The 18,485-nt window shown below is 38.6% G+C and overlaps 1 protein-coding gene across 3 annotated transcripts in view; it reads left to right on the top strand.

Moving 5' to 3' along the window:
- The window catches only part of negr1 (neuronal growth regulator 1), a 280,810-nt gene that overhangs the window by 156,856 nt on the left and 105,469 nt on the right, over positions 1–18,485 (top strand). For 2 of the 3 annotated variants that reach the window (XM_016665666.1, XM_007542208.2), the window contains one exon: positions 11,284–18,413. The exons of the other annotated variant lie outside the window; for it this stretch is intronic. In XM_016665666.1, coding sequence (XP_016521152.1) covers positions 11,284–11,384 — 101 coding nt within the window. In that variant the 3' untranslated portion in view covers positions 11,385–18,413. Of the gene's footprint in view, positions 1–11,283; positions 18,414–18,485 lie in introns of those variants that run through there. 3 annotated transcript variants of the gene reach the window in all.

Below are 18,485 nucleotides of genomic sequence, written 5' to 3'. Positions count from 1 at the left end.
AACCTGTGGGCGTAGGCTATTTAAAGTAGACTTTGACTCAACAATAAGTAATGTAAAGATAGGGGAAGTGCCTCCATTGAATGGCGCCTGCCATCCGCTCAGCCTCCATTCTTCTGCAGTCCTTCAGTTCGAAGTAATCCACTGCACATGCTAATCACTCGGCAATTGATCAAACCCCTTCTGCTCCACCAATTTCTGTAAACCACAGAATTGATCTGAGAAAAATCAATTAGCAGCTCAAGGAAGGTAAATATGAAGAAAAATTATAGATTGCTCCTCATATAGTGTGACCATCCGAGCAAATACTGGCAGCAGGGCCGTGTGCTTGTGCCGAGACACTCAGCTTGAGCACATTTCAATCAGCTTTGACTAGCCTCAGGTGAGCAGTGATAACCAGGCAGTATGCAGTGATAAAGTTATCTTATATCTATCATGACTGAAAAGCACTTACTCCTCTACATTTTGCTGCTTTATCGGGACCTCGATGGAAATTGACAAAAGGAAGCTGTTTTATCATATTCCCATATACACTACAGCTGGGAATCGATGTGACAACGAATGGCTACAGGTGAAAGAAATGAGTGCGTGAGAGCCGACAGAAAGCGTATCGACGCAAAAGCGCACAGACATTAAACCCTGTCATAAGACTTTCCTCATAACGGGGTAGATTGTCGCTGACATCATAGAAACCAGGCAGCCTCCTGACTCAGCAAAACACTCGAGCCTACGGCTGGACTTCCAGAGAAATAAAACCTTGATAAGCATTAAAAAGAGTAAAGAGGAAATGGGGGCAAGGGGAATTATCAGAGGGAGTCGGGGAGAGAGACGCAAATATGAAAGTGAGATTATTACACAGACAGTGAGAGAAGAAGACGGGAATGTGGGAACTTACAACATGCTGACGCCATTTGTTTGCATCCCTGTGCATTATATTAAACATGGAGCATTAAGGAGATTTAGTGGGAGCAGCTGAAGTCATGGAGTAATTATACGGTTGGAACTGCTGTGATTAAAAACAGTCTCAGAGCATGCTGTGTTGTATTCTTGAGATTTGTTTTTCAGAGAATATGTTGATGACTATTTATCTTCGAGATTTATAGAAAAATACCTTAAACGGCTGGGGGGAAAAAAAGGTTTTTCTGTTTCAGAAGGAGTTGTAAAGAATATTACTTGAAAGTTGATAAATGTTCTATGTAGTGAGCACAGATCCATTGATCTTACCTTTTACATACCTTTCTCTAAGTATTTTGAAATATCCCCTCATCCCACATGGATACCAAGCTCCATCTTCAAAATATGCATATTTTATTACCCTGGTGTGTTGTGTTCAAAGAATCAGTGAAAGGTGACACAATAAAGGCTCCCACATATTATGGTCTACTTCTCTCCCCATAGCTTCTTACATACTTGAGGTGCATGTCTGCCGGACACCTCTGTGCAAAAGTCTTTTTTTTTTTTTTGCTACAGCCTCATATGCATACGCTGTGTCACACAGTAAGCTGCTCGGCTGCAAACAGTGTTCACATCGAACTGTTTTGTATTCAACACCAAGCTGATGGATGTTGAGAATCTGTACCATCTTGTGGACAAGACAGAGTTAAACTTTGAAGAGTGTCTGAATAAAATAGAAGCTTTGAAGAACTTTGGTCTGCAACAATAGTTTTTTTGTACCACCAAAGGAACTTTTGTTCCTTTTTTTTAAGCTGAAAAGCAAAATATCTGTCCCCCTTGTACATTACTACCATGGCTGAATTTGTGGGAAATAAAGAAATGACGGAAATCGGTATGCTCGACAAGGAAACTTTCCTTTTTAAACATTTTGTCATGCCTTTATTTTACAGTGGTCAGACAGGAAAGCGGATTTTGAAAGAAGATTTGCAGAAAGAAGACATGCAGAAAGAAGACATGTAGCAAAGCTGAGACTCGAACATGTGACAGCCACGTTAAGGCTTGAGGCCTCCGCTTACTGGTCTCACGCTTTACTTCTGCACCGCTGTGCCCAACAGACACTTTGTGCAGAGTATATGTGACTCACAAAATACAGTACACCAAAATATGAGGTAGTTGCTAGAACCCAATCTGGTACCCTGCAACTTTTAGATGTAGCTTTAGCGCACCTGCTTCAGCAGAGCTTTGTAGTATGTAGTAGCTCGAGAGAACATAATTAATCCTCCAGAGAAGATTTTTGCTATTTTCCTGTAGGTTGTCGGACTGATTAAGATGATTTATACAGTTGAACGTAGTTTCAGCTTTCACACCTGCAGAAAGCATGTTCTTGAATTAAAGATGCAATGAGGTCAAAAGTCCCATATTGTCTCTAAGGACAAATTCATTTCAAATAAAAAAAAAAAAAAAAATCACAGGAGGAGGGGAGAAGGTGCATTACAACAGAGTTAATCAGTAGGGAAAGGATCAGTAACTGTAGAAAAGGTGGAAATGTTTCCTCAGTTAGGATTCCCCACTCTCGTATACACTGGGCTGAGGTCTCTCAAGTGTCCAGATACCCCACAGAGGTGTTGATTAAGTCAAGCTGAAGGCCAGCGCTTGCCTGCGTTCAAGAGCCTCCAGCTCACTCAGCGAGCTATCAGGTGACCCGTCACTTGCTCGGCCTCTCTTCTTTCAGATACAGATGCTGAGAGGAGCTATTCTAGCCGGCCCCAAAATGTGTTCTGCTGGGTGTTGATAACTGACAGGTAACGGGGTGTGGGGAGCGGGGGGGAGTGGACTGTGAGGATACGACAGTGCTGGGAGGCAGAGGAGGTTTAAATGATCTCTGAAGGCCATCTTATTAATGGAGGCTTTTCATTACTAGCACTAATGCAAATGATTGGTGGGGCTAATGAGCTCCAAGGTGTGAGTGAATGAGAACTCTGTGCAGCAGCACTCTGTGGTAATCATAACGGGAGACAGAGGTGATGAGTTTGAACATCATATTTGGTCATGATGAACACTTTGCTTGTACAAGAACAGAAGGAATAGAAAGAGAAATGGATGAATGAGCTGATGGGGTGGCGAGTCAATTGTGCGCCAACTTAATATGGCAGCCTGCTACTGGCAAGAGGCAACAAGATGAATGGTGAAGGGGGAGGCTGTATTTCACTGTCAGTGGGGTTGAAGTGAGGTAAGATATGGGAAATGTCTTGATCATCTTCCATGAAGTGCTCTCATGCTCCTTCTTTAAGTACTGAGCAGGCGATAAAGCTTGCCGTATCATTTCAATATTTTTCCTGCTCCTCGTTGCAGGTCTTAAATGCTGCATGATATCAATCAATCAATCAAATTTTATTTGTATAGCACATTTCAGCAGCAAGGCATTTCAAAGTGCTTTACATAATTAAAATAAAAACAGCATGTGACATTGAATAAACAGTGAGAAAGAGAAAGAGATTTTAAAAAAAAAAGATTAAGAAAGATAAAAATATTAAAACCCGCCCCCCTTTTAGGACTTCAGTTAAACGTTGTTTTACTGGGACTCTAACCCTCTGGGAATTTAGTCAAAAACACGGTTTGACAAGGACTCCAACCTTTAGGTTTTTCGGACTTTAGTCAAAACGCCGTTTGACAAGGACTCTAACCTCTCTGACTTTAGCAATTTTAAAATTCACTTACATTTCTGTCGTTATCGTAAAATTCACTTACGTTTCTGTCATTTTTATGTTAGTTGAAACGCCGTCAAGTGGGACTCTAAACCCCGTAGGACTTTAGTTAAACGTCGTTTAACTGGGACATTTTCCATGGGGGCTTTACATCATTAAAACGTAGACAGTGAGAAAGAGAAATAAAAAGAAATTAATAAATGGATAAAAAGTAAAGATAAAAACATTAAAAACATCAAAGACATCAAATCCCGCACTCTAACCCCACTTTAGCCATAAGCAACTCTAAACAGGTGGGTTTTAAGTTGAGATTTAAAGGCACCCAGTGTTTCAGCTGTTTTACAGTTTTCTGGAAGTTTGTTCCAAATTTGTGGTGCATAGAAGCTGAATGCTGATTCTCCTCCTTTTGTTCTGGTTCTGGGGATGCTGAGCAGACCAGAACCAGATATGAACCAGACTAGAACCTTATGATATGAATTTATACTCTCCACCAAACAGCAGCACGTGGCCTACTCAAGACAACTTCTATGTGTCTTAGAGACACTCCTGGTGGCTGCTGTGAACCTTGCATGTAGGGGGATTTAGCCTGAGTTACACCATGGTGTGTACAGGATCAGTTCTGGCTTAGGAACGTCTCTTCCTCTGGGAATCTGTGAGGGGAGGACTAGAGGCCACTGAATGATGGTCAAGGACATTAAACCCCTCCTCCAACTCCTGCTCACACGAGCCTTTTCTGAAGCTGCCCATGGGGGATTAGGATGATGCCTGGCTGGCTACAATGTCTGTACAGCTAAAACAAAAAACCTGCTTAGAGGAGACAATCAATTCAAGGGATGTTTTATAAATAAATAAACTGAAACAGAAAGCAATATGGAAATGCTCAGGTCCTTATATAACATACCAGAAACAAGAAGGCTTTCCTGAAGTTATCCAAGTCAAGACAAGTCACAACATGTGAATACATTTTATTGCAAAAAAACAAAACAAACATATCAGTAACACTTTATTTGAAGGGGGATGAATAAGACTGACATGACACTGTCATAAACATCTGTCATGAACATGAATAAGCCTTCATGAATATTTATGACTGTTGTCATAAAGTGTCATTCGGTAAATTATGACACTTTTAATACAAAGCTGACATTATTGAAAATGTCTTTGTTATGACAACTTGACATTAACCAAGAAATCATTACTGATATAAATGTGTTATAAAAGTATTACTGATTGCACTTTAAAAATTAGATAACTTTATGTTATTAAAGTTTAAACAGTAATGATTTCTTGGTTAATGGTCTTATTCACCCCCTTCGAATAAAGTATTACCAACATATCAATTATAGTTAAATAAGTCATAAAAATTTAATTTAAAAACGGATAAATCTGGACCAATAAATAGACAAAAACATTCATGGATAGCACCAGCAAATTCAGAGTAAATGCTGACTACAGGTACTCAAATATTGGACATAATTGCAAAATCATAAAAAAGAAATTTTCTTTTTTTTTTTCTAAAATTGTGCACTCTGTCCTCTTTCTGTGCATGTAATTATTAAAAATAATTCACAATAACTCCTAGAAAAATCTAAAATGTTTTTTGAAAAAAGTCCAGTATTCATTATGAAAACAATTTCATATTATTCAAGGTTATAAGAGTTTGCTCAATTAATTGACATGCATGTTTTTATCATAGTAACATTAAAAAAATCCAAGTAAAACTGATTTTAATTAAGTTGAACAGCTTAATTGAAAGTATTTATCACAGATTAAAATGATAGTAAACAGTTTTTGTTTTGTTTTTTTGTTTTTTTGTTTTTTTTTCGCTAACCAACAGCTAAATATTGTGGTTGACTTACGATGAGCATTCTTTACTTAACTTATATTGTCACCAGCTAAACTTCCAAATTGTCAATAGCTGTATTTTCTTTTTTTGTGTGTGTCAACATAACAAAATAAGTACTTTACTGGGCTATAGGTAAAATGGAACATGATTTGTTGAAGAAGAAATGTGTTTTTGTACAAAAGTTCATGTAAAAATTAAAGCAGGGCCAGGAAGCAGCACACATTTCCTATACAAAGTAGGATTTTCCAGTGAATAACAGCATGGCGTTAGATAAAACCTGCACTTTATGTCACTGTTGCATATATGTCTGTTTGATTCATTTTCTTTTTCAGCAGTCACTGAAGTTCAGCGCCTTAGCATTTGTTGTACATATGATATGTGGGTGACAAAAACTGCTGTCGACGTAGATTCGGGAGGGATCGGAGAAAGGGAACAAGGACGGGGGGAATAAGTGCAGCTCATGCTCCAGCAGGCTATTTAAAGCTAATGGCTGCTCTCCAGATTCAGGGGAAAGAACCATTGATTGTAATTTTCATATGACTTCAGCTAGAAAGCCTATAGTTTTTGTTTTTTTTTCTTCTTCTTCTTCTTCTCTTTTTTCAAATTTAATTCTGTTGCAAAACAGTAATTGAAGCGTGTCGCTTTCATCTCCACTTATCTCCTCTGCTGCTCTCCCTTTGGAGTGCTGCTTCTCCTCCCCACATTGGTGCTTTGTGACGCTGTTGGTTTCTCTGTAATGTATTGTCTGGGATTCTGGTGCGTTATTGTAACTTGGTGTTGATGTACATGGCAATTAAATTCTAACTCCAAAGAAGCAGAGCCCACTCCCACTCGCTCTTTTTCGTGTTTTTTTTTTTTTTTTTTTTTTTTTTTTTTTTTTTTTCTTTACTCCTCTTGTGTCCGCCAGACGCCGGTGCGGCAGCTCCGTTCCTGAACCCCTTTCAATCAATGTCTAATTTTTCCCAGTTCTGTCTCTTTTGATGAATCCTTCCGCTGCCTCTATCTCCCTTTATTTCTTTCTCAGTTTCTGTGGGTCTGTCTCCTTACCTTCATGTTAATGAGTAGAGCGAAGGCATAGCAGGCAGTTCCTGGTTGGGGAGTTAATTAAAGTGGCAAGTTACAGCCCACACAGTCAAAACAAAAGGAGGCTCCTGCTCTTTCCAGTGACATCGGGAGATATTAAACACCTCGAAACTTAAATGCTGTGAGGGGGCAGCTGCACCAGCATCACCTGCCTTTTCCTCTCCTGAAGCACTGAGGGGTTTATTGTTACGCTCTCCAGGCCTGTCACTGCAAACCAAACCAGTGAACCAGTAATTACTTACCAAGCGTCTTAAACTGCTGCATGAAAAGCGGAGATATGAAAGGGAATCCTGCGACCGGAAAACTGCACTGACACTGATAAGATAAGAAATCAAAGTAGAGAAATAGTGAAATCTGCCTCTCTCTCTCTTTTTTTTTTCTTTTTTCTTCACCCCTACCATGCCACCTGAGGTGCACACAAGCACACGGAAACAGACGCTAAAAGATTTGTTCGAGCACGGGTAGCTCTGTGCAAGCGCACTCGAGCTCGAGGTACGGCGGGTCGGCCGAGCAGGACGGGAGCTGTTGCCATGGTTACCGTTCCTCGGCTCACTCTCGCAGCCCGGGAAAACTGTGTCATTATCCTGTACTCTGGACAGGAGGAGAGAGAAGGGATACAAAGAGAGAGGATGGGGAAAGGAAAGGGAGACAAAGATAAAAAGGCAGAGAGAAAAGGGGGGCAGCCATGCATCCCACTAAATCATCAAAATTTGCACCCATATGTGGTCCTGTATTCATTTTTTCCCTCCTATCTCTATTTCCATCTGTCAAGCGTGCCATGTTAACGTAAAAAGGTAAACAACTTCAGTGCTGACAAATAATGCTTGAAAATGTCAGGTAAAAACAGAGCAGTGTCAGGTGATAATGGGATCTGTTTTTTTGTTGTTGTTGTTGTTGTTGTTTTGCCTCTGAATACCGTTTGCAGCAGGCTATTGTGTTGGTGACAAAATCAATCTCTTAATCATCCTACTTATTTTTGATACTGTAGCAGACATATTCCGCCCTAATAACAACCCACACAAGTTAAATAAAAACACGCTTCACAGTAGCGATTGTTCAGTGGGATAACAATCTTCGTCTGAAGAGAAACAACCGCGAGTCGTTTTTTTTTAACCTCACAAACACAAAGAGAAGAACTATCTGACCAAGATCTCTTGTGTTTGCCCGCGCTGTACGAACGCAGGCGCGTGTTAGGCTATTTTGCTGTTTGTGCAACACATCGTCTACTTCAGAGGAGTTACTGTACATTGTGAACTAATTACCTAGCAGTGTAAATAGAGGCGCCCTGCTGATATGGGCTGTTCGCCACATGATTTCCCTTGGTACAGCAGAGCCTGTTTGCTCCGCCTTGCTGTGCTCCGTGTGCAGGCATGCATGTGACCTGTACACGCAGGTATATGTGCGCATTGATGGAGAGTGTTCTTTGTAACCCGCGAGGTGGGGTTTATTGAGCCGCGGGCTAAAAGAGTGTGTCTGTGATGGAGGGGGTTTGGGGGAAGGGGGGGCAGAGGGGCAGCAGAGTAGCCCCTCCAAATGAAAAGCTGCCCTCTACTTCTCTGTCCACCACACGTAGCTCCCCTGAGAGACCTGTTCATATTACCGTGGCTGTCCGCTGGTCAGAGAAACACAAACAGCACAAAACAAAAGCCTCCTTCTGTAGCGGCGAGAGAAAGGAACTTGTGTTGCCCTCATTTATCCTTCTCTCCTCTGATGGGGTCCGTTGGCCAGCAATATGAGGGGAAGGGAAAGGGGGAATAAGTGTTTGACTCACAACTGAAAACAGATGAGATGGAAGGAAAGTCAGTTTGACACGTTTCCAATTACTTCTGCCTACTTCATCTCAAGTCAGGTTAAAGCGAGGTGTCACAATTTAACAACAGTCATAGCAGCTGGAAAGTAGTGTAAGCATTTTGTCCACTTGATGTGGGAATTTCTCCCATATTAAAAGTTTCTGATATATATATATTTATAAAGCTGGAGCAAACTCAGAATATTTTTCTAAAGAGCTATAACATTAGAGGGTATAGGAGATATTCAAACAGCCTTACCAGTGTGTGAATCATTATTATTTATATTAGCAGCAGATACGCCACTGTGTATCTGCTATCTGCAGGGCTTTGCTATTTTTTTTAAGAAACGATTACATCGTTGGCATTTTAGACTTGCTTCACAGTCTTATTTTAATCACTAGGATAATTATCACATTTAGCATTGCAAAACCCTGATCTCTACCTGTATGTTCTACAGTGAAGGTCAGCAACTTTAACGATCCAAAGAACCGTTTTTGCCCTTGCTGTTGCTAAATAACTTCATTGATCACTGTAAAAAAATATATATAATTCATCCAGTGTTATAAATAAACTGGAATAAATGAAAACAAAGTAAATTCATACTTGTTGAAAAGGGGAAGAAATGCATTTTCATGAGTAAAGCAGTTCAGTCCTTGAATGGCGGTAACAAATAGGTAGCAAACAGAAAATAGAAAATTAAAGCATATGCTGTGATGACTGAACTAAAATAGTATTCCTTGTTCTACTAGTGCCATTCAACAGCATAAGTAGATATTATATGAAAACAGATAAAATGACTATGTCTTTAATCTGCCTTTATATTTGAAACCAGCAACTTCTGTATTATTCTTTTATTAAAGTCAAGCTCCCTCATGGAGGGTCTACAGAGATGCCTCATCACCTCACTTGACTATGAGATTCCTAAAACACTGCCATCATTTTCAAATCCTGCATGTGCTAAGACTGACAAAGATCAAGAGCTCAAAACGATAAAATTACCAACTGTTATTTGCAAAAATCCTGGCTCTTTCTCTCACTCTGAATGAACCACAGACATGTCTCAAAAACAGCCTCATTTTAAATAGGTTCTTGTATCTCTGTGGTTCCCCTGACTTGATTTTTTAAAATTTCCAGTAACAGACTCCAAATCAAAGAAAGTAGCTCACTATATGTACTCAAACATTTTTCCTCACTTAGTGTTGGATCTTTTATCTTTTTATCCAGATCTGAAAAAGTATAAAACCAGATTCTAGACTTTTTCTGACCTCTAAGGACTCTTTGGGGAAACTTTCAAGTGGGATAATCCGAAAATGATGAATAAGAATGATGAACTTCTGAAAATGAAACTATCTTCACTCACACACAGCAGCAGCAGCAGCAGCTCTGTTTATAATGTGTCACAGAACGCAACATTGTAATATTGGTGATACATTCAGGAATACCAGAGAAAGCAAGAACTATGGTGATTTTTAAAGAAAATTGTAAAATTGACATCTTTGATGACAAATATAGCCTGAATTATGTTTTAATCTACTCAAGATGCAATACAGCAACACTGAAAACCACTAAGTGTTTTCAGTGGAGCACAGAACCAAGTCACATCTAATTGGGTAAGAAACTGTGAGTGGCCTACACTCAGGGAAAAAAAAAAAACATGGCTGTTTCATCCAGAGTGGAGCCTGGTGTTATTGCAACCACTCTACGCCTTGTGAACATGTGGATACTGACTGCTGTACCCAAGTGCAAATATGTGAGTCTTTCAATAATTTAAACTCAAATCCGCTAAAGCGGCAGTGTCAAACTCATTTTCATTTCGGTCCACATTAAGGTCATGGATGTCCTCAAAGAGTCGGTTGTGGCAGAATGCATGCATAAAACTACCAATTAACAAACTTAAAATGTTATAGCTTCCTCTGCATTGGTTTTGTACGTAAATATTTAACATGTTTTCCAGTTGATGTAAGAGAACGGTTGTGACTAGACAGTCGAGTCTCTAGCTCGACTCAGCAGTCGAGCTAGAGAACCACAGTCCTATTCCTGTGGTTCTCTAGCTCAGAGGGCCACAGAAATAGAAATGATTTATGGTGGGCTGGATTTGACCTACAGGCCTTGAGTTTAACATGTGCTCTAAAATGTCTATCAGGAACAAACTGATTTACAAAATGCATGGACAGGAAAAGTTATGCTGGCCAATACTTACAGTTTCCTTTTATGCTGTCTACTCTGAAAAGTCAAAATATACCCTGGTTAAAGTAAATGTGCTAGAATACTACAAAAAAATATTTTGACCCTGAGAATGTCATCAGGACAAAATGTCCTGTCCAGTCAATTAAGCTGTCAGTCATTCCTCAGCTAAATATGCCAGAGACAGTAAGAAAAATGGTCCAGTCAGGTTCCATAATCATGTGAAAATGTCCTGGTGACTTTCACACAACAATACAATATGCAGTTAATGAATAAACACATGCTTCCAACCACTTTTAGAGAGAATAAAGAGAATAGAAGTCTTCCTTTTATTCTCTGTCATTTTTCAAATCCCATTATAAATCTTATCTAAAAGTTTTTGGTGTATTTGTGCATTTCAGTTCAGAGACAGATTTTCATTGCTTTGTTATTTTTGTGTGTGTGTGTGTGTGTGTGTGCAATATTGGTTATTATGAGTTTATTTTTTGTTCAGTTTTCAGAGTAAACTGTCTCTGGCTCGGGTCTGCAAACAGCTAAAGCATCAAGACATTGATTGCACAGAAAGGCATAATTATTAAACTCACCTTCAGTCCTGTGAATAACTCTGTAACGTTCTCCTCACAAGCCAGATCAAATCACTGGTGGTGCTTCTGTAAATTGCCACTCTTGCCATTCTCATTTGTAAGCATCAAACCACGCCTGCTGTGGATTTGGAAATAACGGGTGTGGAAGAGTGAAAGTGCAATCACAACTAATCAGAGCTTCTCTTGTTTCCTGCCCACAGCACCCAACACTGCACCCTATGGGAGCACAGGAAGCGCCCATGTCCCGCTGGCCTGTCGATACCTGGTCCTGGCTCTCTCCTCCTTCATCAGTGTGTACTAGCAGAGGCCGGCGCAGACACAGTGACTGTCCAGAGCATTTATGAGTCCTTTTTTTGACATTGCTGATGGCTGAAATCCAATCTGGTACTGTTTGTTAGAAAGCTGAGGTGGGGAAATAATCAGCTTCTGTTTTTTTTTTTTTTTTTTTTTTTTTTTTTTGTGGGGGACATATCTTTTATTTTCTTTTATTTTTTGCTTTTTGGTGAAAGTTCTGTCATGTAAATGCTATGATGTTATTTTTTATTATTATTCTAATTTTCTCATATTTTATTTTCTGATTGACTGACCACGTTGTGAATTAGTGCTCACGCCCAGCTCCAGTCTTATCAACAGCCTCTCAAACGAGTTACTTTCACGCTTTTCTTTTTCTCTCCTTTGAGGCGATGGCGCAAACTTTTCCATTCATTTTTTTTGTACATGGTTCAAAAGAAGCAATTGTGCCAAGTCTCTGAAAACACAGATTACCATACCAATGTTGTATTGAATGTATTATGGGCTGTTGAACAAAGGAAAGACATTTAGATTCCTAACAATAACATTTTTGATTATAGAGTGAGCTTAAAAAATACAGGATAAAAAAAGAGGGGAAAAAAACAAAGAACAAAAAAGGCAGGGTTTTTCTTTTCTTCTTTTTTTTTTCTTTTTTTTTCCCGGCACCCCTGTTGCCATGATTACTCAGTAGGTGGATAAACAGTGTTGAAGGTGTGCTTTGTTGTATTTTGGAAATGGGTCCGTCATTTACCATGCCTGCCTAGCAGCTTTGATCAGGCAGCAGTCAAAGTAGCAACATATCCTGTATCGTATCTTTATATTTTAATATAGTGTAGGCTTTTGTTTGAACGTGGGACCAGCTTCGCTCATCCAGCCAGGAGCATTAACACGAACCATGACTTTGTACAGTATGAATGGAGGAACATCGCTGCGCTTTTGTTTACATTTTTCTCAACAGACAGTACTACAGCCTATTCGTCATGCTTGTTCTGATTGCTTCAGCAGTTTTGCTTCAGTTAGGAGGAAAGCGCGGAGCCCGAGTTAAACTGTTTAAAAAAAATTGCAGTTCTTTAAAAGAAGTATCTTTCTGCAGGCGTCAGAGCAGAGACATTTGTTCCTTAACTTGGTTCTGTCTAGCTGAACTCACACAGCAGCAAGATGCCGTTTTTTGGCTGCAGGTTTTAACCAAAAATATTTGGATAACCAAATCAACAAAAACAAAAAAAAAAAACTCTGCAGCACAATTTCCCACCTCCCCCCTCCTAACAAAAAGTAATCTGAGACTCTGAACACTTCTCCCCTCATGCCACCAGGGTGAACAGAGATGATCAGTCTCTATTAGAGTTTAAGTCCAATTAAATGATGGAGCAGATTTTCCATTTCCTTTTTAGGAAAGCTTGTAAGAGCAGCATCCTCATTTCTAAGTACAGTGCCTTGCAAGAGTATCAAAACCCACTTTTGCATTTTTACACTTGTTCATACAATAACCACAAACTTGAATGTATTTGTGCTGTTTCAACACATTAAAGCCAACACATGATAAACAAAGACAAAGTAGTGCAGAACTATGGTGTGAAAGTTAAATGATTGGTTTTCAGAGTTAAAACTAAAACAGTTGCAACATTTTGAACCCCTACCAGCTTTCATCTACAGACAGAAATGTTTGCACGTTCTTTCTTATAGAACTGTGCAGGTTCCCTGTCCCTGTTGAAAAATAGCCTCCTCACAGCAAGATGCTACCACAACCATCCTTTTTTATAGTGGACACAGTGTGGTAATTTTGCATGTAGGCCATTACGTTCACTTCGGTCTCACCTCATGTTTTTGCCTTCTTGTGGTCTCCATTAAATGGCAAACAGCAGAGGGTCATTAATGTGTCCTTTAAAACTTCAGTAACCTTGTTAGTCTTCAACAGAGGGCCAATTTGTAGCGTGCAAGACATAGTTGCCAAGTCAAAAGATGTCCTACGTGGAGCTGCCGATCTTTGCAGCTCCTCCATTGTTGCCATGGGCTCTTGCCTGCTTGTCTCTTTTGGTCCTGGAACATTTCCATTGTGCTGCATTTTTTACCATCCTCAGAAAAGATTTGAATTGTGCTTTGTTTTATAATCTAGCTCTGCTTTAAACTTACCCAGAACATTCTCCTCCCTCATCTGTGTGATGGGTTACTTTGTCTTCATGATGCTGTTTGTTCACTGATTATCTCTAACAAATGTCTGAGGCCTTTACGGAGCAGCAGGATTTTTACTGAAGTTAAAGGTGAACATTTGAAAGCATTTAGCTGCTTTGAAATGTATTCAGAGTGAAAGGGGCTGCATGCCACACTTCTGAGATTTTATATTTCACTTGTTATAAACCATGTATCATTTTACTTCTGCTTCATAATTATGCGCTACTTTGTGTTGGTTCCTTTCATGAAATCCCAATAGAACACATTTAAGTTTGTGGTTTTTAAGTGGAAAAAAAAATTGAATATGTACAAGGGTTATGGCTATTTTTGAGAAGGCACTGTACTCTCAGCCCCATCACTAAAACAGAGATACTGAAATGCCTTAATATACCCATATACATACATTTACCTTTCCTCCTAAAGGACACTTCCAGAAGCTCTCACCGAGGTTCTTCTCCTTCCTGATGATAGAATATCCAGAAACCGTCACTCAACATGTCTTTGAGTATAAAGAATTATGCTGGGAATAATTACAGCCCTCACAAATATTATTATTATTATTATTTGTATTTTATTTTTTTTTTTATGAATCAGATTCTTCAGATAGAGATGCTGCATTTTTGGTTGAGGCTAACATGTTTGTGAGGTTGTTTGAATTTAAAATGTGTTGCATTTTACCCAACAACTGAGGGACTTACCCATCAGGTTCACAGAAGTATGTTCAGAGGTGACTGAAAATCTGTAGAACAATAGCCATCGCGGTTAAAAGACTTAAAGCACAAACACTGTCATTATTTACATGGTGGTATTTTGGTTGTTTTCTTTTTGTACGGAAATTATTTTCAGCTTGTTTTACCAACGATAAATTTACTGCACCATATGATTTTGTTTAAATGTTAAAGTATAATGGAAATGGTTCAGACGTATATTTATTCTCTTCCTTTATTAAAATGATGTATAAACACTACGTTTTGAAACATGTAAAACTGGATATGTGACATTTATTTGAATGAGACACAGTATGGCATAGTTTCTAATGTCGTCAGATTTCTTTAGATGCCATGGCTGCTGTTGATTTAGGTATGTTTAAAAAGAACAATGTTTGCAATGAAATTTACCTACTTTTTGAAACAGAGGGTGTGAACCAGTATATCAGTATTATAGAACAGAATCAATGTGTGTATATTTGGAGAAAATAGGTACCTTTTGATCTGTAGAGCCAGTGTGTAGTCCTAGTTTTCACACACTCGCGTGTTTGACGATGTGCAGAGAGTATGGTTGTGCTGCATGTTCAAAATTAACCCGTGTTTTTAAGAGGTGGCCATTTTACAGACCTTCACACTTTCTAATGAATGGAAGAAGTTTTTATTTTGTTCATTTGCAAAATCTTGTTTCATAACCCTGGTCTGAAAAATACATACCTCTACAGATCACCAGGCTGTGTTTGTATATGATTTCATTTTATTATTATTATTTTTTTTTTCAATCAACTTGCTCTTGAGTTATAATGATAATGATTGTCGTGGCACATTGTGGTGACAGTCTGGAGTTATGCTGGTTGCTTGTTTGAGCACTTAAGACCATGCTAGTATTCCATATGAAATGTACTGGATGTTGATTATTAATTTTTGGATATGGTATTAACAAGTCCCTTTTACCGAATCCGTATAATTTGCAATAAAAGTCTTCATGTTACAATGTAAACCCACATCTGAGTTAATGAGCAGTAAAAGGCAGTTCTCATAGGTGATGCCAAATAAATGACAGCGAGACAGCATCCCTGTTGCTAATTTGACCCCATGAGAACAGAATCAAAACACCTGCTTATGTTTTTTATGCTATTTTTTTTTTTTTTTTACTTTCAGCATGATCTAACTGATCAACAAACATAGACTGTCTGGTTTAGAAAAATGCAAATAAAGCCTCTGTTGATTACTTTAGCTATCCTAATGCCGGGTTCACAGTGCAACATTTTTTAATTGTCGGCCGATTTTCAAATCATGAGAAACTACAGGCATGACGATAAAAACCGATTTCACTCATCAACGTTCGGATGTCTGATAGGAAATCTCGCAAAACCTCTCGAGACCAAACTTGACCTTAGAGTAAGCAAACATGGCCGACGGTGAAGAAACAAATGTGGACTGCGATTAGCCGAGAACGACAGAAAAAGTCGTCTCCAACATCCACTAGACCTTCTTTTTTTGTCTTCCATTTAGAATCCCCTCCATATTTCAATCACCTCGCTTTCTGCTTGGCTACACGTCACATCCATCAGGCAGCATTCTCGTTTGTCCTCGGGGGAACATCACACACGCACACACACACACACACTGCAATATCGGGCCAAGACAATCCAACATGTTGAATATACTTAAGATCTTAAGAGCTATCCCAATAATCGGGACGTTCTTAAGATTGTCAGAAGGGGAAAATTGGAAAAAGTCGACATCAAAATCTTGTTTTGTGAACTAGGCATAACACAATAACAACTGGCTGAAAGTTATCTCACTCACAAGGAGAAATTGCTTGCAAGAATGAATCCATTTGGACTTTGCTAGAAGTCACAAAATCATGCACTGGTTATTTGTCACAGCAACTGAGAAACACAGAAAGGGGTTCAGATCAGGAACTCGGTGAAGGAGGTGCTAGCTGGACTTTGGCCGAGTGCATCAAATGTGATATTTTGGTGAGCTACATGCAGGAAGCAAAATTAAGAAATTTAAATCGTATTGAAATTGTTTTCTTGACAACTCACTGGGGATGAAGTAACTCAAAAGAATTGCTTTGACAAAAAAAGCTGGGCTACCTGTAGCTGAAACGCTAAAGTTTTCTTCACCTTTACAGTGCTTTGCAAAAGTATTCTCACTCATATTTTGTCATAATAAAACCTCAAACTTTATTGAGACTTCGTGTGATAGGCCACCAGAAAGTAGTGAGAAACTGAAGTAAAAACAAACCTACAACTTTATCCGTGACCTGCCTGCTGGGTTCCTTGATGCTGTTGCTCACTAATGTTGTCTAACAAACCTGAGACCTTTCAGAACAGCTGGATTTGCACAGCAACCATTTTACACCCAGACAGACTCTTATTTACTAAGAAGTGACCTCATCAGGTTGAACTGGATTTTATTTAGCCGTTTCCAAAGCAAAAGAGTCTAGATCCAAATGTAACCCTCAGATTTTCATAAAAAAAATTTTTACATAATAACGTTTCCTCTACTTCATAAATATGCTCTACTTTGTGTTTGTCTATCATAAAACTATCCCAATTATTAAAAAAATTTTAAATTTAGTGTAAATTTAGTATAATTTGACAATTCAGCTCCAATGTTTGATTGTTTTTAGAACATCTTTTGAACATCTTAGTCTGCATTATAAATCTTAATATAATCATGTCTGATACTATTGCTAGAATTAAAACATTTTCATGAGGTAAAATAAGTAAAACATTTGATGATGTTTCAACTGAAAGCAACAAGTGAAACCTGCAGGGTCAGAAGTCCCACACCGAGCCGAGATGACAGCATCTCTGGTTTTAAGATATTAATGATTTACTTGTTTTCTTGTAGTTTCATGATACCACCAAGAAAAAACAATGGTAAAAATCTAAATTGTAAGTTGAGTACATTTAGTTAGTAGAAATATTTTGGGGTAGATTTATACTTATCAAAGCCTTTTATTTTAAAGATATTTCCAGGGTTACCAACAATAGTGCCAATTATTTGCTAATGTAGATTTATTTTTTTCTTCAAATGTTGTGAAAGTGCTCAAGCTGAAGGCTGACTTTTCTTTCCAAATTGTTACTGCAATTAAAAGTTAATTTATTTTAAGGAATTTTTATTTTTATTTTTATTTTTTTGACACATTTTTACCTTTGAATATGTATTCACTTAGTTCCTGAGTCGCATTGTCTTCAATAAAAGTTTCACATTATGGCAACGAGTAACATTTCACTACCACCATGTAATTATCTCCCTTATGTTTTTTTTTTTTCTTCTTGAGATTAGTTTGCAAGATCACATATCTAAAAGGAAAATCCTCTTGCTTTTGGAGAAAAGGAATCTTATTCTGACAGAGCAGATAAAACTGGGTGTTTTCTTTTTTGCCATGGGTTTTTTTTGTCTTTAAGTCAAAAACATACAGTAGAACTGAAAAGCTTTGATATACTGAAAGTTGTTGTTTTGAAAAATGGGGCAAAAGCTTTCACTAGTACTTTTGACATCTCCTCAGTCATAAATTCAGCAAAAATATCCAGGTGGCCTATGTAGCCTATAAAAGGCATGAACCACATACTTATCTTTAAAAAAAAAAAAAAAAAAAAAAGAAGGAACATATTCATTTCTTCTCTACCAACGGTGTTGCATCAGATGACTTATTATGTCCAAACCATAAGCAGCCGTAATCGAAAACAGGGACTAGTATAGATCAAGTCTACAAAAAGCCCATATTTTAACTAATACGAGAATAACCCTGTTCTTTTCCTCACATTAATTTAATCAATATTTATTATTCAAAACAACCTTCCCAGCAATTAGCTCCTGGCTCAAAGTGCTGTAAGCTGAGGGACATATCAGTGTGTTGCAGTTGGCGCCTGAAGATATCAAGTCATCTAAATTGTGCAGGATCATGCATATCTGATTCCCTCTTCCCTCTGGCCTTGCATACTGTATGCACATTCTAGAGCTCAGATGGCCATATGCCACGGCACATACAGAAGGATCAAGCACCGTTTACTCAGCATCATCTTTACTGGCTCAAGAGCATCATTCAGCGTGTGGGATCTCTACAAAGATAAGCCACTGCTCTGCTTACTCCGTCCATCCCACAGTGCACCTGGGTTGGATCAGACCAAAAGAAAAAAAAAAAAGAGTGCACAGCTTTCAAGTGTCCTATGACCTGAATCGTCTCTTGACTTAAACATCCTGGATGTGGCATGCCT

This window comes from Poecilia formosa, unplaced genomic scaffold, assembly GCF_000485575.1.
Source record: "Poecilia formosa unplaced genomic scaffold, Poecilia_formosa-5.1.2 Scaffold10, whole genome shotgun sequence".
Classification (NCBI taxonomy): domain Eukaryota; kingdom Metazoa; phylum Chordata; class Actinopteri; order Cyprinodontiformes; family Poeciliidae; genus Poecilia; species Poecilia formosa.
This window is presented reverse-complemented; position numbering and strand designations above follow the sequence as displayed.